The sequence below is a fragment of the Dipteris shenzhenensis genome, chromosome 29 (genome assembly GCF_047967505.1).
Source record: "Dipteris shenzhenensis isolate YYH24624 ecotype China chromosome 29, Dip_SZ_1.0, whole genome shotgun sequence".
Classification (NCBI taxonomy): Eukaryota; Viridiplantae; Streptophyta; class Polypodiopsida; order Gleicheniales; family Dipteridaceae; genus Dipteris; species Dipteris shenzhenensis.
In genome coordinates, this window is record NC_141624.1 from 1,145,941 (window position 1) to 1,167,635 (window position 21,695).

The window sequence follows — 21,695 nt, forward strand, 5'->3', positions numbered from 1 at the left end:
ATGAGAGAAGAGAGGTATTTGGTCTCAAATGAGTCAATCAAGATTGGAGTGGTCATTATAGAAACCATATAACCATGTGGGAAAGCATGTAAATTACCATTTCTTATAAATAGAACTACTTACAGGGAAAGCATGGGACACACCTAGGTTCTAAGTTGTAAATGAGCAAGGCTTTTGAATTTCAACTAGGTGTATAGATACACCATTTGTATGGAGAAAAGCATACAAAACATTATCTTATGCATCTGAATCTCATTCAGAGTCATCAGATTCATGTAATGTATTTGCGCTTGATGGGTCAAGTCTTGCCAAATGATGTTTAATATGGACACGACTTGGATCAGGGATTGTGATACATTTTTCAACATTGTATCCATGCTTCTTTTTAAAACTTCGTGTCCTCGATTTCTAGCAATGAATAATGCTACTGACTTCCACCTCTGTCAATCCCTCATTATTTGGAACCCATTCACGTTTCTTTTGCAAGCATCCCCCATAGATTTGTTTTATTGTATATCTTCTCAGGAGATTTTTCAATGGCTTTGGTTCATACCATAAAGCTGTGAATGTTATAGGAGTTCCCTTGTCATCCCTTTCTATCTTAGCAACCTTTGCAACCCAAATTGGGCCACCTTGGTCATCCAACTCTGAACCTGGATCAGATGCCCAAATTGCAACAAATAGACTCTCTTCAATCTCATTAGATGGTATAAACTTTGGTAAGGTTTGTCTCCCTTCCTGCCACAATATTTTTGAGGTAAAAGGCATTCCTCTGCTTCCTCCATATCTACTAACATATTTATATCCAAAGGAAAACTTGGTGACCCAACTTGTTCTGACCAAAAGTATTCATAGTATTCAATGCTCATTAAGTTTTCTTGTCTTTCTAAAGATTGGATAAGTGCTTCAATTGATTTAATTGTCTCCAAATTCTTAGTTGATTCCTCATGATATTTTTGCATCATACTTTGAAGATGTTTAATGAAGGCTTTCAAGCCTTTCATTTCATCTATGTCAAGTGATTTGTTTTTTGCAAGAACAAATCTAGTTTCCTCCAATGGAATTATTCGTTGTAATAAAGCATATGACTCACTCCACGCCTTTTGCCATTACTTGGAGGATAGTATGGTGGAATGCTAGTAGTAGAAGTTTTGAATGAATGTCAAAGGGAACCCCTCCTTACTTAAGAGACTTAGGAAAAATGTTCCAAATCCTAGCTTGACCACATCCTCGTAAATGAAAATATCTCTATAGGAGACCTTATTCCCATGTACTCTACAAGTAGGTCAAGAAGGATCAAAATTTTATCAAGAGGTAGACTAGCACCATCTCCCTTCAAAGTTATCCCCAATGATAGTGCACTCTTGAGCATGTTCCAAGGCATGCTCTTGAAATCCCCCATCGATAATGCCCAACCTCCCACAGGCACATGCACATGCACATACACGAGCGTGTGCATGCATGCATGTACAAACACGAGAGTAGGTGCATGCATATGCGACACACAATATGCACACCCCCCGCACGCGCGCGCACACACACACACACACACACACACAAGCAAGTGCATGCATGTACATGTGAACTATGCATGTGTGCACACACACACACAAAATCTTCCTCTATAACAATGATTAGATGCAGAGCACATAATCTCCAACTAGGTCTTCAAAACATATTGGAAACAAGTTATAGAATTATGGTATTGGCCCTTCAAATGATTGGACAACACGGCTATCGTGTTATGACAATGAACAAGCCTTGATATTCCTAAAGATTCCAACATTGAGTTTGACCATAGGGAGAGAAGTTGCATGGTAGGGGTCTAAATATATTTTTGTTGATGCCTTTATTAAGTTAGAGGCTAGCCTATTTAACAATCAGCAACAGGATATAGGATAAATTGAGAAGGGTCTTCCCTTTAAGTGGGATTGATAAGCAATAATAGTTACTCCTTCCACCTCATATCTAGCATCTTGAGAGAAGGCCAATATCAATTTCTTGATAAGGTAGGTGTTGAGGCATGATAGATCACATATAAATTTTACATCAAGCATAATGTGCACCAAATTATACAAAAATCATTTGTATATCTATGTCAAAATGGAAGGTTTGCGTATAAGCAATTTCTTTTCATAACAATATTGATTGGTACATTTCTAGCAATCGAGATGTCTCATGTTGGGCTTTTGGCACCTTCTCTTTTTAGGTTGATGGCATGATAGAGTTAGCATCTCCTATATTTTTAAAGTGAGGGCCTTTGTTGTGGGTGTCCCCCCCCCCCCGTTGTGGGTGGATTTGGTGCTCTTTGTAAGCCACCATGTAGGGGCATTAGTTGTGGATAGGGCAAGGGTGCAGAGCTATTTTCACCCGCCCTTAGGCTCTCTCTGGTGCCGCCAACAAGCCGCTACATAGGCACCATCTAGGCACCTTGGTTGGGGGACCAACCTGGTTCCCCCAACTAGTAGGTCAGATACGGCTCCTCTTGTTGTGCCATCACTTGTACAAGGTTTTTGCCTAGTAGTTGAGGCATTTTTTCAGATCTCTTGTGCAGAATTTCTCTCTCTTTCTTGCATTTCAGTTTGCAATGTTTGTGCTCTCTTTTCTGTCTAGATTCCTGTTGCACTCTCACCTAGGATATTAGAGTCAAAGGTTGGCTGAAGAAGACCTAACACATGGATGGCGCTTGGAGCTAGCAAACTGTGCAATGTTTTGGGTTGTTGCTTTGAGGTGTTTGAAGAAGAGCACAAGGAGATGCGGACTGTTTAGGCAACCTATTTGAAGGGTGTTTTCATATCAAAGAGGAGGTGTTTCTAAGGGTAGAATAGCAAGGACCTAAAGGTATCGTAGGCAGCAAGCTTCTTCATCATCTTTTGCAAGCCTCTTCTCTCTTCTTCCTTGTCTCCTTTCTCTATTTTCCCCATCCACCCTCCCCTTTCCCATTCTACTACTCCTTCCTTTTGACATGGCTACCCTGTCAGAGATGCCTGAGAATAAGTTGAAGTTTCCCGTATTACCCACCTTCCCAGTGTACTGTCAATTGGATGGGAACAATTAGAGTGTATGGTGGGTTGTGATGGAGTCCATTTTGTAGTCATATGATCTTACAAACTTCATTTTGGTGGGTTTTTGAGGCCAGATCCCCTTGAAGCAAACCTTGAGATCCTAGATCAGGAGCTGAGACTCTGGCTCAGCTACGGGACAGGGTCAATGCAAGGGTACGTTCATTCGTTTTCTTGAATTGTATTTCTCATATCATTAATTATGTGAAGCATATGATGGTAGCGAAAGGGGTATGGGAGCACTTAGCGTCCTTGTACAACAGAACTTCGCCCCATAAAGAGAGTCTCTCTAGAAGTTCAGATGAGATTGTTGGATCCTGCAAAGTCATCAACCATGCGGGAACACATCAACAAGCTCTAGGAGCTTCAGCAAGAGTTTCTTCAAGGAAGAAAGAAGATTTCATCTGAGGGCATAGCCATTATAGTGTTTTCCCACCTATCTTCCTAGTACTTTGCTTTTTATTCGTCCTTGATCACCAATGGGAAAATGAATATGTTGACTTGGGAGGAGTTGGTACCTATGGTGCTCGACCAAGAGGAGCGCTTTCAGAGCCCTTCTCAGGGCAGTAGCTCTTGGAGGCCTTGGTGGCTCTGCAAAAGGGAAGGAACCAAGGGAGGAGGACCTTTTATGACAAGAAGACAACTATAGAGAAGGAAGCACTTAAGGCAGAGTGCACGTGCACTCACTCTGGCCATAAAGGTCACTATTGGAGGAAGTGCCCTTATTGGATAACTAGTAAGGGTTCCAATGCCTCATATGCACTAGAACCTAGATTGTGGATAGTGGAGCTTCTCAAAACATTTGCCCATCCCTAGCAAGGTTCGAGAACTTCGTGATCATTGGGGTTGATATTTGCATCAGCGATAGTTCAACCATCAAGGCACGTGGTGAAGGTAGTCTCGACATTATTCCCAACGACAGAGGTGGTGAACTTAGTCTCGACATTATTCCTAATGGCAGAGGGGGAAGTGCACCTCTCATGTATATTGTTTGTTTCTCCCCTTGGGTTTAATTTTTTGTGAGTTCATGAGACATGCAAACTAGGCACAATAGTTTTGTTTGGTAAAGACTTTGTGGAGGTTAGGTACATTGGTATGGTGGATCGTGATATTCATACCTTGGCGGCTCTCTCTTCAATCACTGGGGTGACATGCGGGATTTCCAATTTGGTCACCTGAACATTGATGCACTGTGGCATGCTACTCGGGAACATATGGTTTTAGGGTTACTTGATGTAGGCAGTAGGCATGGGCACTGTCGTTCACGCTTACAAGCAACATCGAGAGCGAAGTAGGTTACTAGGTAGGCTTCCACACCCCTAGAGATGCTTCATGTGGATCTCTATAGCCTGATGGCGGTCTTGAGTCTTGGGAGTGCTTTGTATTTTATGCTGCTGGTTGATGCCTTCAATAGATTTACTTGGTTGTATTTATGGCTCTAAAGGCCTTGGCATATTCTCGATTTCTCGAGTCGTGTGCTCTCATAGGGAATGAGTCTAGGTTGACAGTGAAAGCCCTTACACCCGACAAAGGTGGTGAGTTATGTTTCCAGGTGTTTGATAAGTTTTTGTGCGGAGAAGGGTATTTGGCGAGAATTTACCACTGCTTATGAAGTCGGTGTGGTGGAGAGGAAGAACAAAATTGTCATGGGAGATGTCCCGGATCATGCTGGTGCATCGGGACGTTCCTTGATTCCTTTGGGCAAAGGCTAAAGCTGTGGTAGTCCACATCATCAACCATTCTCCAACCTCAGCCATTCTTAAGGTGACATCTCGTTTGAAGCATATTTTGGAAGGAAATCAGATGTCTCTCATTTCCAACTGTTTGGATGTGATGCCTATGTCCACATTCCCAAGAAGCAGAGGGGGAAGCTAGATGTCAAATCCACCTAGATGATCTTTGTGGGGTATAACTCTCAATTGTCGATGTCGTCTTCGATGAACAAATTCCATCCGCAATGCATCCATTCTTGCCGAGTTAGTCGATGATGATGACAGTAATGCCGTTCTTGTGCCTGAGCACCCACAGGTACCATCAGATGTTCCAAATAGTGAATCAGATGATGATGCACCTCCTCAGGTTGCAGGGGAGAGTTCCGATTTAGGTGCTCAAAGAGTGACCAAGTGGCTAGTTGAGACTCTTCATGATTCTGGAGCGACAATTATTCCCTCTTCGTGGCTCAAGGAAGAGGAAGGTCCATGCAGGTTCCAGCATGGCAAGAAGAAGGTTTTGGAGGCTACCCCTCTTCAAGTAAATTATTCGTAGATGTCTCGGATCCTTAAACACAAAAAAACCTCCTTTGTGCGGGAAGTGCTTTATTGGGAGCATTGGAAGAAAGCCATGGAGCTGTAGTTAGAATCTAGTCTTGGCAGTTGTTGCTCATCAGCGATGGCCGATCTTTTCAGATGGATGTCAAATCAGCTTTCCTCGAGGGTGATTTGCATGTGGAAATTTATGTGGAACATCCCGCAAGTTTTCCCTGATCAGCAGGGATGGTCCACACGCTTTGTATGCACTCAAGGCACCCCGAGCTTGGAACCAGGAGATTGATGAGTTCTTCCTAAGGAAGGGTTTTCGGAGGTCACGAGCAAATTCAAATTTGTATGTCTTTTGAGAGGATGGTCTAGCTACCCTTATATGTCGATGACCTATTCATTATAGGCAGCATCTGGCACACATTGCCTTTCGAGATGATTGACCTAGGGTTACTTCACTCCTTGGCTTGCAGATCTAGTAGAGAAAGGAGGGCTACTTTGTGTCTCAGAAGCGGTATGTACAGGAGCCTTTGGGAGCTTTCCAAATGGAGGACTGTAAGTCTATTTCTTCCCCGATAGCTCCCAACACCAAATTGTCCAAGTATGATCCTAGTGAGCCGATGGATGCAGGACAATACAGTAAGTTGATCAGATCCTTGATCTAGCTACTACACACTAGATTGGATGTCAGCTACTCTGTGGGGCTATTGAGCTCCTTTATGCAGACACCAAAGAAGACCCATTGGAATGTAGGTATGACGGTCCTCAAGTACCTACGGAGTGCGCGTGATCAAGGATTATTCTATCAAGCAGGGCAACAATCCAAGATCCAACTTCTAGGCTGGAGTGATTTCAACTAGGGAGGAGATTCAAACACTTGCCCCTCAACCACGGGGTATTTCTTCACCCTCCGGTCAACAATCAGAGGGAGCACTAAAAGGAAACCCATTGTAGCCTTGTCTTCAACTGAGGCTGAGTACCGGGCTGCTTGTTACACTACATGTGAGGCAATTTGGCTTCATAGATTGCTTGAAGAGATTGGCTTCCCACAAAAATCCCCGACTGTCATTCACAGTGATAATCAAAGCTGTATAGCACTTGTTCGTAATCTGGTGTTTCATGCGTAGACAAAGCATATTGATATACAACACCATTATGTTGGAAGAAGGTGCTAGATAAAGTGATCCTACTCATCTTCAATAAGACGTAGAACACCAAGCCCTTATCACAGCAAGAACTTGGTGCTCATTCTAGCTCCATGAGGGTGATTCATGATCCAAGAGCTGAGAGGGGGTCTTAAGCATCTCATGTATCATAGAGTGAGGGCCTTTGTTGTGGGTGTGCCCGCTTGTGTGAGCTCCTTGCAAGCTGCCATTAGGCACATTGGCTGCAGACAAGGCAGGAAGCTGCGAGGCTGTTTTCACCCGCCCCTAGGCTGTCTTTAGTGCCACCAACAGGCCGCCATGTAGCACCATCTAGGTGCCTTGGTTGCAAGCCAACCAGGCCCCCAACCAGGTCGGTGACCTGACCTTTGGTCGGCTGATGAGGGGGACCCTATAATAGGGCTCCGTCCCTCTTGTTGCACCATCACTTATACAAGGTTTCTGCCTAGCAATTGAGGCATTTTTCCGCATCTCTTGTGCAGACTCTCTCTCTTTCTCGTATTTCAGTTCGCAATGTGTGTGCTCTCTTTTGCTGTCTAGATTCCACTGCACTCTCACAGATAGAACATTCCTTGATGATTTTGCCTTTTGTGACATGGGAGAGGTTGATGGTTGTGCTATGCAACCAACTAATGAGACCAAAAGTAGCATCCACATGTGGGTCGCTTGGTGTGTCTATGCTCAACTTTTGTTGTTAGCTTCGCTTTTTGACTAGACCCAAAGCAGTGTCCACATGTGACTGAGCATGTGAGCCATGTATTGGTATATTTTAGGGGCCGAACCTTTCAATAATGAGCTTGAAGTATGCATGAATGAATGTCTTTTAGATCTATGTCCTTTTTATTATATAACATGTACGCATGCATGCATGTCTCTATGTGGTTTGTCCTTTTTAGGCATACTTTGATTATATCGCTTCTTTTGAAATCTCAACTGCTTGCCTTTCCTCCAATCGTATTGCTCACAAGATCATCCTCCACTGCATGAGGTCAGGTAACAATACTGAATATTTCGAATTTGCCCATGCTGACCATTTCCACTCGTCCACAGTTTCCCCAGAAGTTGAACTTTAGCAAATTGATAGATTTCCAATTTTGTCTTGTATTGCAAGGTCTGTTTGAATTAGACCATGTCCAATCACGAAAGGTTTTTTCTTCATTCATACCTTTCTATATAAGCGTTTTACAGGCTAAGCTGGCTTGCTGAAGTCGTTAAGCAGGGTTTGCCATTGGTAAAAAATGCTCAGCTAATCATTAAATCAACACATCACATAACTCAGCATGCTGATGAGAGATGTTTGGCAAAGATGCAAAACAGCCTGCTCACAAGGCAACCAAAGCAAAGAGAATGAAATCAATGTGTATGCTTCAGTCTGTCCCCGGATATTAAATTACGCTTTCATCACCATAAGATCATTAGAGCTTTTCTTGATGCTGTTAGATTGCAATCATGAACCCAGTCTTGGCTGAATGGCACATCCAAATCTCAATTTAAAATTCTCAAGCCCCACATTTAGCCCTGAAAGCTTCTAAGAGCCAAGTGCCACCTTGTCCCATCTTTTCTGCTGTGTAATTCATTGCATTCCCCTTCCTGTCCAGCTTGCTTGTCAGGGAGGGCCTCCTTTACAGCTAATGCCATTTGTGCGCAAGTATCTCATGCAACAAACCAACCAACAGATACTAAATGACATCCTCTGCTAGACAGTAAATAATTGCATCACAAAACTCAACATGCTAATGAGAGAGAAGTTCTGTAAAAATACAAAATATCCTGCTCCCAAGGCAACCAACTAAGCAAAAGACTCGCTGAATTAATGTGTATGCCAAGCGGATTTGTTGATGGAAAGTACAATAAGCAAGACTATACCTCTGTTAAAGACACACTGTCAGCAGAATTATGTCAATTACACTGGCCTATTCATCTGTTGAACAAACCACAAAAAGGGAGTCATGTTGTATATTCTAAATACATGATACATGAAAAACATCAAGTCCTGTTGCAAACAGCATTGAAGGAACATCTCTTCTAATCTAATCTCCAAAGCTTAAATCGTCCATCACCTCCCGACTACCAGCTCAGCATACAATATATCAGCCAAATCCATAAGATGCATCTGGTTGTTTGACAATCTCTTTGAAGGGAACCTCAATCCGCTCCTTCACAAAACATTTTTTAACACCATCCTGTACAAGTAAGACTTTCCCAGCAGGACAGAACGCATCGTGTACAAGGGGAGGACTTGAAGTAAGTGAAGACGGTCTCTCATCTTGGCAATTTTCGCCTTTAACAAAAGTCTGCAGCTTTGAAGCTCTCTCAGCAGATTTCTTTCTCAACTGCGGTTCTAATCCAGCAAATGCAATTATTGCAATCACGCTTGCAACCACTAGTCCACTTTTGGCCGTGATCCCGAGAGCATGGCCAAATCTCGCTATGAAATTTGTGAGTTCCACACCAAATCCTGAAACCTTACTGCTGGATCCAACAGCCACTTCTCCAGCATCTTGTTCCGCTGTCTCCAGCTGCGTTGATTCGTTGGATTCCCCTTCCTTTCCCAGCCTGTTCACCAGGGAAGCCCTCCTTGAGTAGTTTTCTCCTGATTTATCCAAAGAACGCCTCTGAAAAGCTGAAAAGTGTTCGTTCTTTCCAAGCAAAGAAATGTCAGGAACAGCAGACTGATACGGAGGAAGAACAAGATCATCCTTCCGTTGGACAGGCTCCCCGGCAAACGCATGGGCCTCTTGTATGAGTTCCCACTCTCCACCCTCATAGTCCCTTAGCTTCTCAATGAGAATTTTACGGCTTTCTTCAAGCACCAGCAAGACTTCATCTCTCTCAGCTTTCTGTTGTTTCTGCAAAGCCTGAAAAAAGTTGTAATGTAGACGTTAGCAAAAATAATTTAGCAACCAGATGTCATGCAATTACGATAATACATGGAGCTTTTTGATAGCAGCAGAAAATCACACAATCAGAATTTCAGCTAAAACGGTAGATTCATATCCTCATATATAATTTAAAATATAGATTTCCTGAACGGACTGTTTCAAATTCCAAAAATGCAATATAAGATATTGTAATGGGATCAGTCAGTGCATGCAAAAGCACGCAGGTGAGAGTTAAACATCATATATTAAAGCTTTTTCAAAATCTCTTATACCCTAGAGTCTTAAAGCCTGGCATGTGTTTTCATGGTTGGCAGGAAGAGTGGGCTAGCTCCCTTTGAAGATATAAGAGATTCATTGTAGTCCTCTCTCTCTCTCTCTCTCTCTCTCTGTCTCTGTCTCTGCTGCATCATATGCACATTGGGACCAAGGATAATTGAAACCACAAGCATACGAGGCAACAGCTATAGAAAGCCAATCCAGGATCTCAAAATCCCAGTGATCAGAACCTAAAGATCTCTGGGCTAACTGTGTCTAATCCACCAAACAGGTCATCGATCCTTTTATGGTATAAGAGACGCAACAGGATCATGTGACCTGTAATGACTCCTCGGGGTCTGCAGGCGAAAATGACCCTCACTTGGGAGCAGATGCCACTCCCTGCGAGAGACATTATGATTATAAGTGATTGTGATTCCAAGGCTGCAGCTGAGCAGTCAAGGGGCCCGCCAGGGAAAAGGGGCGTTTGGGGTGGGGGTTGCGCACACAGAAGTAGGGCAACCCATTTGGGTTAAAGGAGAAAGATGCCAAAGAAATGGGAAGGGGGATTATATTCAGGTCTTGCATGACCTCTTTGCCTCTGATATTTGAAGCAATAAGGTATCTCAATGTCGTCGCATCTCCAACAGATAGATGCCAATGCAGACTTGGTCGAAAACCGTGCCCTCCCCCCAAAAGTGCATAGTTTGCAAATCTGCTACTCCCAAGGTGTACTTGTAGCTCTCCCTGTCTCGATCCTCAACTGATGGGACGAGACCCGCATTTGTCCAATGGCAATCCTGAGGGCGTGTGAAACTAGCTTGTCCTCCATGTACTAGGGTCAGATATTCACTACTGTCCTCTGACACTCTCAAGAGGTGGTCGCTGTAGAACCGAGGAAGTCTTGGTCCCCCCTCTCAAGCCATGACGTATACAGTTGGAGTAGGTCCAACTGTATAATACGGTTGATCTCATCACATGGGACCAAGGGATCAGGGGCATCTAAGTTGTACTGAAAAGGGGGGAGACAATCCATCTGAATACCCTGACTGTTGAACCATGTGGAAATGCGTGCGTGCTAGGCTATGCGAATCCCGCTCTCAGCTAGCCGTATAGATGACTCTTGTGCCACCATTGGTAATCTCCCTCTAGGTAACGCCCAAGCCCTATGGAGATAAGTGACTGCCCAGAAGATGGCATCAATCTCGAGCGGTGTCATAGCAAACACTACGTGTATGATGTGGTGGGGGCCTGAGGGCTTACTCTGAATCAACGTGAATAATTTGCAAACTATGTATTAGGCAAAGAATGAGGCAAGGCTTTCATTTCTCATGAACGAAATTGAGAAACTCAATATGCATGAGGGTGATTGTATGTCAGGGCCATTTAACTAAGATCCAGGACCTTAGAGAGCAGCTCCTGCATATTGATGAGATTATCTCTGAAAATGATTTGATCTCCCAGACATTGTTGTCATTGCAGGAGTCCTACCTGAGTTTCCACACTTCTCACTGTCTTTGAGAGGCAATGCACAACCTCTCCACTTTGAGAAGCAAGTTGACTTGTTGTTGTAGGATGAAGCAGGTTGACTCAGTTAGGGTTGGCTGAGACAGTCTGTGGACTGGTGGATCTGAACAAGATAAGCAGCCAAAGTGGGCCTTTTCCAGGCCCACTTTGGCTGCGCTTGCATAAGCCCTAGAGCCCATACTGTGGGCTATATGCCTGCCTAGATGCAGGCCACTGTGCAGCCCCACATGTTCCTTCGCATCTCGTCTGCAGCCCCAAATGCGGGCAGCACCACAACAGTCTACTGTGGACTGATCTGCCCTGATCTTCCCAACAGGGTGTGTCAAAATAAGGATAGTCATCTTCTATCCATGTGGCAGCCTGTGTGCTTCCCACATGGCAGCCTCTTCATCCCTGTCCATGCCCCCTACATCTCTCCAGGTGTTATGCCCCCATGCTCTCCTCATTTGGGGGCTTACAAGTGGGGAGCTGCCCCACATTTTCTGCCATCCCCTGTCAACGAGCCATTGTGAGCCGCAGCCCTCTCCTCAAAGAATGTGCTGGATCTGCTCCCTAGGACAAAACCTTGGCAGAGGGGATCTCGTGGACCAGCCACTAGGATCTCTCTATGCAATGATCAACAATTTGGATATTCATATAGAGATCTATCACATGGACTCCTAAACATGTCCTCAGTGGGTCTGTCAGCTTTGACTGCCTACCAGTCCCGTTGATAAACTAACTGTTGCTTGCATTTGCGTAGTTCTTCCTCTCTCAGTTTGATCTTCACCTCTCTTAGATTTCTCTGGCCTTCCTCTGAATTATCCCCCTCCAACCTTGAAGTTTTGTCTCTAGAGCTACCCTCCTTTTCTTCCTAGCGTCTGCAGCTCTTTTCTCTACTCTTTTGAGGAGGATTGGGTTCTGCTCACAGCTCTCACCCACTTATCACAGCTCTCACCAAATTATCACTACAGGAGGCTATCCCTGCAAAGGTACATTCCCAAATTCTCTTGACCTTTTGTTTTACATAAGGCAATGGAGAGAAGAAGGGACTTTCTTTAAACCATGACCTTTTTGGTTGCCAAAGGCCCCTGACTAGGATAACTCCTAAAGGCAGATGATCCGAGAAGGGGAGTGTTACGTCAGCCATAATCCTGGAACCGTCTAGTGTGGTTATGGTGAAGCAGGAAACCAAAGGGCTCGACAATGCTTGCATCAATGGGAGTGTAGAGGATTGGGGACTAGGGATTGCCCTAGGCCTAGGCAACAATATGGAGTGCATAAGTAAGGCCTACAGGGGCATAGAGGTTCTTGGTCTGCACCAGTTTTACTGGTAGAGAAAAAGGATGATACTATGCATTCGTGCATAGATTACTGAGCACTAAATAAAATCACCATAAAAAATAAGTATCCTATGCCTCGCATTGATGAGCTCTTTGATCAATTGCAAGGAGCAAAATATTTTACTAAAATTGATTTAAGGTCATAATATCACTAAGTACGAATTAGGAAAAAGAATGTCCCTAAGACATCATTTCGTACTAGGTATGGGCATTATCAATTTAGAGTAATGCCATTTGGATTAACAAATGCTCCAGCAACTTTCATGACACTTATGAATAGTGTCTTAAGGCCATATTTAGAAAAATTTGCTGTAGTATTTTTAGATGATATTCTTATTTATAGTAAAACCAGAAAAAAACATTTGGAACATTTGCGAAAAGTTTTTCAGTTGCTTAGAGATCATTCTCTCTTTGTTGAATCCAAATGTGAATTCTTTGCAAAAGAAGTAAAATACTTGGGACATATAATATCCCAAGAAGGGGTTTGTATGGACCTTGAAAAAGTAAGGGCTATATTGGAATGGCCACATCCTACAAACCTAGAAGAATTACATATATTCTTAGGTTTGTCTAGATTCTATAGGAGATTCATCCAGAATTATGCTAAGATTGTTGTTCCGATGACGGACCAGCTTGAGGGGAAGGAAAGAACCTTCATATGGGATGAACCTCAAAAGAGAAGTTTTGAAAAATTAAAAGTAGCTATAGCAGCAACTCTTGTCTTAAAGGTAGTGGATCCCAATGAACCATTCGTGGTTGAGACAAATGCCAATGATTTTGCTGTTGGGACGGTACTTTAACAAAAAGATCGACCAGTGGCTTTTGAAAGCAAAAAGTTAGACCAACGGAATTACTCGGCATATGAAAAGGAATTATATGCTATAGTGTATGCTTTAAAGAAGTGAAGGCACTATTTATATGGTGCAAAATTCAAGATCATCTTTGATCAAGAGAGCATTAAGTGGATTTGCAATCAGCTAGAGCTTAAAGGTAGAAAAGCTAGATGGGATAAATTAATGCAAGAGTTTGATATACAATTGACATATCGGAAGGGGAAGTTCAATGTTGTAGCAGACTCTCTTAGCCGAATGCCAATTGTTAATGAATTGAGTTTTACTCAATTTCAGAATGATTTCCTAGAGTCCTTAAAGGGAAAATGTGAGTTTGATTCTCACTTCTCTGAAATATGGAAAGCAATTAGAAATAGGAATCCAACAAATCAAGACGCTTTCACTGAGGACTCGCATGGAAATAGCGACACACCATAGGTTGGTGATTTAGGACTCAAGTGGAAAAAATATACTCTTGAAGATGGCTACCTGCTCTACAAAGGTACCTGCTCTATAAGGGTAGAGTATGTGTCCCGGATGATAATGACATTAGGCGCCAAATTCTTTTTGAATGTCATGATAGTCCAAGTGCTGGACACCTGAGAATTCAGAAGACATATGCGCTTTTGAAAAGACAATTCTTTTGGCTTGAAATAGGTAAGGACGTCCAAGATTATGTATTGAAGTGCCAAAAATGGTAGGTAAATAAGGTTGAACGCCTTAAGGCAGGAGGTCTTGTTAGAATTATAGATATAATTCAGCAGTGACCAATGTAATTTAATAAGCTAGTTAGGGGCGCTTTTCCCTCTTTAAGAGATTTTTTCCCCTAACCGCAGTTAGTTCACTAACTATGGTTAGTGACTACTAAGGTTTTGTCACTAGGACAAAACCTTATCTCTCACTCTTTGAGTTGTACTCTTACACACTCTTCTATTGCAACTCAGCTATCAAGCTTTCAGCTCTCAAGATCACTCTCTTGCTCTCTCTCTCTCTCTCTCTCTCCGATCTCACATTTGGTATCAGAGCCAAGTTGAGCTCTTGCACCCAGCCCATTAGCTCTTGCTCCTGCTCCTGCTGTCGCACCTGCTTCAACAACCTGTCCGTACAACTCGAAGTAATACAAAGCTGTCCGTACAGCGCTGTACGGATCTGCTACTCCAGAACCTACGTCGCTGAGCTGACGCCGTACGTATCGTACCTGCTGTGCCATCGCTGTTTGTACCTACTGTACCTTCTACGTAATCATCGCCGTACAGTCTACGTTGGCCGTACGTACCTGCGTTGCCCGTACCAACACACCTGCAATTAGTTCGCCGTACTTGTCGTACAACATGCGTCATCGCCGTACGTAGCAGCTGTACATGCGCGTACATTCCGTACAGCAGGTCTTCATTCCTGCTTCCGTACAGGCTTGACTTTCGTACAGTACTTCCGTACTGGTCCTGCTTCCGTACAGCAGGTCGTCATTATTGCCTCCGTACAATCTCTGCTTAGGTTCGTACAGCTCATGCTACCGTACAGTTGCCGTACAAGGTCGCCTTGATTCCGTGCAGTTCACCGTACATCTGCAATACGTACGGTACAACTGGTTGTACCTGCGCACAAGTTCTTTCTTGCAGGAGAAACTCTCATTTTTTATCTTTGGCAGGCACATCTTGCAGAAAGCCATTGTTTGGCTCAGTTTTTGGGAGTACATTTGGGGCATCTTGTTTGTTGCAGACATTGCAATCAATTTGCAGAATCTGCTTCAAAAATTTGGGGCTTTTTAGTTCTGCTTGCAATCTTGCACACAGATCTGCAAATTTAGTCCAAAAATTTGGGGCTTTCTGTTGAAATTGCAAATTTTGGGGCTTTCTGTGCTATTGCCCCTTTCTGGTTGCAATTTCAAGCTCAAAATTTGGGGCTTTCAGTTTTGCAGTACAATTTCTTGAAGAAATTTGGAGATTTAGTGATTACACTGCAATTTTGCAGTAAAATTTGGGGCTTTTGCAGACACAGGGCAATTCTTGCAACATTTGGGGCTTTTGATCAGTTTGCCCCTTTCCGGTTGCAATTTCGGGCCTATTTTGGGGCCTTTGTGTTGGGAGAGCAATTTCTGGAGATTTCAGTTCATACTGCCTTTCTTGAAGTGTTTTGCAGCACTTTTGGCAGATTCTGGAGAGTTTTTGATGCTTGGACAGATTTCTGACAGTGCAAGTGTAGAAATCTGAGTTGCATTTACAGCCAGTGCTTGGCTGTGTTTTTTGGGAGTTGTGCATTTCATTCCCAGTAAGGGAATTCAGTTTTGTATCTGCTTAAATCTCTTTCTCAGATATGGCCCAGCAAAATCAGAATGACTTCCAGTTCGGTGGTCTTTCACAGGAAGACAAGTTGGATGGTACCAACTACTCCCTCTGGAGTTTTATGGTACGCAATATTCTGATTTCTCGCAATTTATGGGATTATGTGAATGGGGGTGAGATCCGACCAGCAGGTATGGCACCTAATACCCCTTCTCAGCAAGGAGGTGGAAGAGGTCGTGCACAAGGTGCAGCTGCAGAACAAGTTGGTGGTGCAGCTATAGCCACTACTCCAGATCAGAAGAGATGGGATTCACGGGATGCCTTAGCTTTGTCATGCATCTCTCTTTCAGTGAAAAGATTTATCATTCCGCATATTTGGTCATGTAAGACCTCGAAGGCAGCGTGGGATATTTTAGAAAGCATGTATGCAGCCCGGAATGATGCAAGGGTATCTTTTTTGAAAAGAGAGTTAAGTAATACACATATGGAAGAGGGTGACTCCATGTCAGTCCACATCACAAAGCTACAGGATCTCAGAGAGCAATTGTTGAACATAGATGAGATTATTCCTGATTCAGAGATGATTACCACCACTCTGAATTCTCTTCCTGAGTCTTATCTCAGCTTTCATACCTCGCTGAACTTATCATTGAGGGGGGGTGCAAATCCTCTCACTTTTCATGAGTTGATAGGACTTCTGCTTCAGGAAGAGCAGACCAGGAAAAACTTGGCTTCATCTGCAAGTGAACAAGCTATGCTCTCAAAGTTCAAGTCAAAAACAAAGGGACAGGCTAAGACATCAGTAAATCAGCCTTCCAGTGGGTCAAGACAGCCTTCACAAAAGGCTAAAAATGATGCAAGTAAGCCCAAGAAGAAGGGTTTTTGTCATTACAGCAAAAAGCCAGGTCATCACATTGCAGAATGCAGAAAAAGGCTTGCAAAAGAGAAGAAAAACAGCTCTGGTATGGCTGTTTCAGATTCAGCTCCTCATGCATCTGACAGTGGGGATGCTGCAGCCAACTTTGTTGGACACGATTATGCCTTTTATCTTGCATTTCAGATTCTAGGCTGGCTGCTCCAGATGCTCAGGATAGTACAGCCACTTGTAATGATGATACATATGCATTTTTGACTTGCAGTTATGAATCTTCTACGGATGCATATGCTTTCAGTGTCAATGAAACACTGAACACTTGGTATTTTGACAGCGGTGCATCCAAGCACATCACGTTGGTAAGAAAGTCACTTGTGCCAATAACTCATCATATTCAGTACGTGGCACAAGAGAAGTTGAGCTTACTGCCATTGATGGCTCAGTTTTCAGACTTTCAGATGTCTTATATGTGCCTGGTATCACCAAAAATCTTCTTTCAGTGTCCACTCTTAACAGAGCTGGATTTCAAGTGTTATGCTCTAGCCGAGATAGCATGACCTCGGAAAGATCGGTGGGCATTTTCTCTTAGATGACCAACTTTTGTAATAGTTAATGTCCGTAATTGAAATGGTCAAGAGAAGTAACTGCCAAGGTCCTAGGTGAGGGTGAAATGGCATTGACTAGGTAGTTCTGAGTGCTAAGGCCTAGGTGCACCTAAATGTGCAATAATGCCAAGGGGCAAGTGGTTTTAAATGTGCCCAAGAGAGGGGTAAAAAGGTGCACCAAGTGGAGAGGCTAAAATGATGACATTTGGCAAGGAGAACTATCTAGGGAAATGAGGGTCTCGTGGATAAGCATGAGAAAAACAAAGGAACGAATGAATTAGAATATCTGTGATCCACGAGAGTAGGCTGGGTGGAACAAATGAAATGTCGTCGCCCGTGATCTGTGTCAACGTAGGAATAGAGATTCTTGAAGAAGAGATAGAGTCTTTGACAGTTGGTATCAGAGCGTAAGGTAAGGGTAGGGCTCGTTGGGTTGTGACGGACAGCAGGCAGAGGAGATATCAGCGGCTGTGGTCGACGGGCTCCATGAAGATCATCGTAGTCTTCACAGATTATGCGGAACACAATTGCAAATTGAGCGCAGAGGTGGTTAATTGAATTACCTGTACGTGACGAGGTGGCGTGGTGTTGACGGGAACTTACGTTCAATTACGCAGGCCTCCCTTCATCAGAGCGCTGTCCATCTATAAGCTTACAAAGATTCCGTTGGTCAACGAAGAATAGACTAGATATCCTGGTCGATCGACGGTGCAACAAAGGGCAACGTAGGGAGAGTGGACCGGAAGAGTCACCATCGCCATTGTCTGCCAAGTCTTCGTGCCTAATTGACGTTATAGTTCCAGAAAGTCACAGGCAAGTGACGACAGGCTGTCCATCGGTGGTAGCGACGATGCTGAATCATTGAGTGGACTTCCGCAGTTTTACCGTTTTTTTCTTTCCAGCCATTGGTGGGGCTTTGTTTGGATATGACGTCGGAGCTACATCGGGCGCTTGGTATCTTTAACGAGGAGAAATCAGGAAGCACCTTTTTTCGATACAGTTTATATATAGTCCTGTTATTCCTGCACTGTGGAAAGGAACGTTCAAAGTATTGTATATTTTGGAAGTTTAGTGTGTAGGAGAAAGAAGAAAACAAACCAGGAAAGCAGAACAGAAAAGAAGTGTATATATATATCTTTTATTTGGGTTCTAGAAAAGACTGGAAAAAAAAAAAAAACCATTTTCCATTGTGAACCTATGGAGGCAGAAGGGCAGAATTCGAGGGTGAATCCTAGTGAGTCTAGAGTACAGTCTGCCATTGCAGTGGCAAAGAATCCAGTGTTTCATGCTCGCACGAAGCACATTGAGGTTCACTATCACTACGTCAGAGAGAAGTTGCATGCAGGAGAGATCAGTATGATCTTTGTGTCCACACATGACAACGTTGCAGATATTTTCACCAAAGCACTACCACGTGAAAAGTTTGAGGCATTTCGCAGTGCCCTGAACTTATATCCGTTTGGTGATTGATCAGCCTTGTACATGACATTGGCACTGCAGGGGGGTGTTAGAATTATGGATATAATTCAGCAGTGACCAATGTAATTTAATAAGCTAGTTAGGGGCACTTTTCCCTCTTTAAGAGGTTTTTTCCCCTAACCGCAGTTAGTTCACTAACTATGGTTAGTGACTACTAAGGTTTTGTCACTAGGACAAAACCTTATCTCTCACTCATTGAGTTGTACTCTTACACACTCTTCTATTGTAACTCAGCTATCAAGCTTTCAGCTCTCAAGCTCACTCTCTTGCTCTCTCTCTCTCTCTCTCCGATCTCACAGGTCTCCTATTCCCATTGGAGATTCCATCTAGCAAATGGAAAAGCATCTACATGGATTTTATTGTGGGATTACCTAGGACACAGAGGAGGCACAACTCTGTGTAGGTAATTGTTGATCGCTTGACCAAGATGGCTCATTTTTTTCCTGTCAATGAAGATGTTAAAACTCCAGAATTAGCTAGGCTATTTGTGGAGCATATTTATAGATTGTATGGGCTACCAATCGGTATTGTTAGTGACCGGAATAGCAAATTTAACAGCCATTTTTGGAGAGCTGTGTTTATGAGGTTAGAAACTTCATTGAATATGAGCACCACGGATCATCCACAGAGTGATGGTCAAACTAAAAGAGTCAATCAGATCATTGAGGATATGCTTGGAGCATATGTAAGTAAATGGCAAACTAATTGGGACAATATTTGCCCATATTAGAATTTGCATAAAGCAGTGCCAAACATTCAGCTACAGGTTTTAGTCCATTCATGATGATGTATGGATTTCAACCAAGAGCCCCAATGGCACTGTGACTCGAAAAAGAGAAGGTTCAAGTGGCCAAAAACTTTCTTGAATATATGAATCAAACGCTTAAGTTAGCTAAAGATAGCATAAGAAGAGCTCAGGATAGAGCACGAAGTTATGCAAACCCCCACCGTAGAAGGTTGAAGTTTGAAGTGAATGAGAAAGTCTACCTTAAGGTACCTGAATCTTCAGAATCTCTAAAGACAGGTAAATGTCCGAAGTTGTCTCCTAGGTATTGTGGACATTAACAATACTTAGGAGGATTGGAGAACTTGCTTACAAATTAGCCTTACCTGAGGGATGTAGAGTACATCTAGTTTTTCATGTTAGCAGGCTAAAAAGAGAATTAGGAGGTGACGATAATCTCATTAAAAATGAAGTCCTAGTTGAACTCATTGAACCTACATGTTTACCACATGAACCACATGAACCCAAGTTCTCAGATACATCCACAAGACCCACTTGGTCCTTCAGCTTCAGCCAGCATTAAGATCACACCAACTTCAGACTTTAGCTAATCCATTCCACCTGTCAGCCCGAAACTCCACCAGGTCACCCATTAGGATAGTGTTACAAGGAATATCACAACTGTCCCAATAGGATAGTGTTACAAGGAATATCACAACTGTCCCAAAGAAGAGCCCTCACCCTGATAGAGTTTGGGTGTAGACAGACAACATAGAATCCAATTGAGCTTGGGATGCAAAAAATCAACCCCTATACCATGCTTGTCAAAAGCCAAATTAGCTCCCCCCTACACATCCTTTTTTATTAATGCCTAGGGCAGCCTCGCCCTTACCTGCATCTGTCCTTGCCTAGATTTTGCAAGTGCCAATGCAACTATGCTGCACGCTAAGACTCAGGAAAGAAAAATATGAGGCTGTAAAATCCAAAAATTAATCCTTTTTTGGCTTTTTCTTGAAAGGAGCAGGCCCCTTAGGGGCAAGGCTAGCACCCTTCGTAGATTTCTTCCTCTCCTTAATATCTTATAACCCCTGCAGGGGGGGTCTTACCTCTTTATCAATGATTCTCCTACCTTTAACGGTGGTAAACTGAGAACCCTCTTCTTCAATCAACATCTCCATATCTGCCTTCTCCAATTGTTCTTCAAAATTCTGGGTGGCAAGACCACATCATCAGAATCTGTCTCGGATTCAGACCCATCATCTTGATCCTGCAGGATGTCAAACGGATTGTAAGAGTTCTATAGGGGGTTTCCCTTGGCTCAACACTCTTAAGGGCTAAACCACCCTGCTCTCCCATCAAAATGTCCTCTTTAACTACTTGATCCTTCACAAAATCCTCTTCTTGAGAGGCCACTAGCTCCTGAGGACTTCATCAGTCCTAGGATCAGTCTTATTGTCAGCTTCTTGGGCCTCACCTTGAGGACCTCTATTAATCCTACGACTTGCCTTCTATGGGCAGTCCCGAATAAAATGTCCACTCATTCCACACAGGAAACATGAGTTTGCAATGTTTTTAGGACTATCCTCCCCCCTTGCTCATACTGTAGAACTAAGGCATCAGGAGGCTCCACAGCCAAACGCATCATAACACAAGCTTGAAGATTACCTATGGGGCTCATGAATTTCTCTTGCTTGTTACGAAGGAACTATCCTAGAGGGGCACACAGGAATTCTAGCTGTGAAAAGAAGCTAGGGGAGGTCGGGGAACTCAACCCGCTTGTGTGTGTGTGTGTGTGTGTACTGGGGGGGGGGGGGGGGGGATGAGTTTGTTTTGCATATCGAGGCTGAAATCCGTATCCCACGTAACTGGCAAAGGTTGGTTCTAAATCATCCAAATGCCATTTCTGACTATGGTTTTAGCCATCTCGGCCTTCTCAAAGAGGAAGACAATAAAACCATTCTCATAAGTCTAACGCTAACAACTTTTAGACCTTTCTTAATCCAATTATTTCAAGCCCAACCCTCCAAATAAGTCGTAGGGGGACAAGGACCATGCATGTAACCGACTCCCGCATTCAAGTTGAGCCATTTTACAGTTTCGTTAAGGAAACCAGTGTGAACTTTTTTGAATAGGCAATTACCAGATACAGGCTTTCCATCTTTTCCATCAGCTGCACCACTTAATCTCATAGAGAGCGTTCTTACTTCGGAATCTTCTCCCGCTTCATTGGCGGCTCCAAACCAAGTACTGATCTTGGGTAGAAGCTCAGCAGAGGGCAGGCCTTTCTTTCCATTCGGGCCTTTGAAGAAAGACCAAGCCATCTGGAGGGTGCCTACATAGCCGGGGCGAGTTTGCTGTGCAGACACGTTTTGTAGAAAGTGCTGCCCGCTCTCAAGAGGCGCCTTCTCTTGTATACCTTCGACATGGGGGTGAGA

General features: G+C 43.4%; 1 protein-coding gene across 1 annotated transcript in view; it reads right to left on the reverse strand.

Moving 5' to 3' along the window:
• Positions 1-8,327: 8,327 nt before the first annotated feature.
• Positions 8,328-21,695, reverse strand: part of LOC147882290 (plastid division protein PDV2-like) — a 40,802-nt gene continuing 27,434 nt past the window's right edge. Inside the window, exon 2 of the mRNA XM_087400903.1 lies at positions 8,328-9,338. Within this exon, the coding sequence (XP_087257029.1) occupies positions 8,571-9,338 (768 nt within the window). The 3' untranslated portion in view covers positions 8,328-8,570. The remainder of the gene's footprint in view (positions 9,339-21,695) is intronic.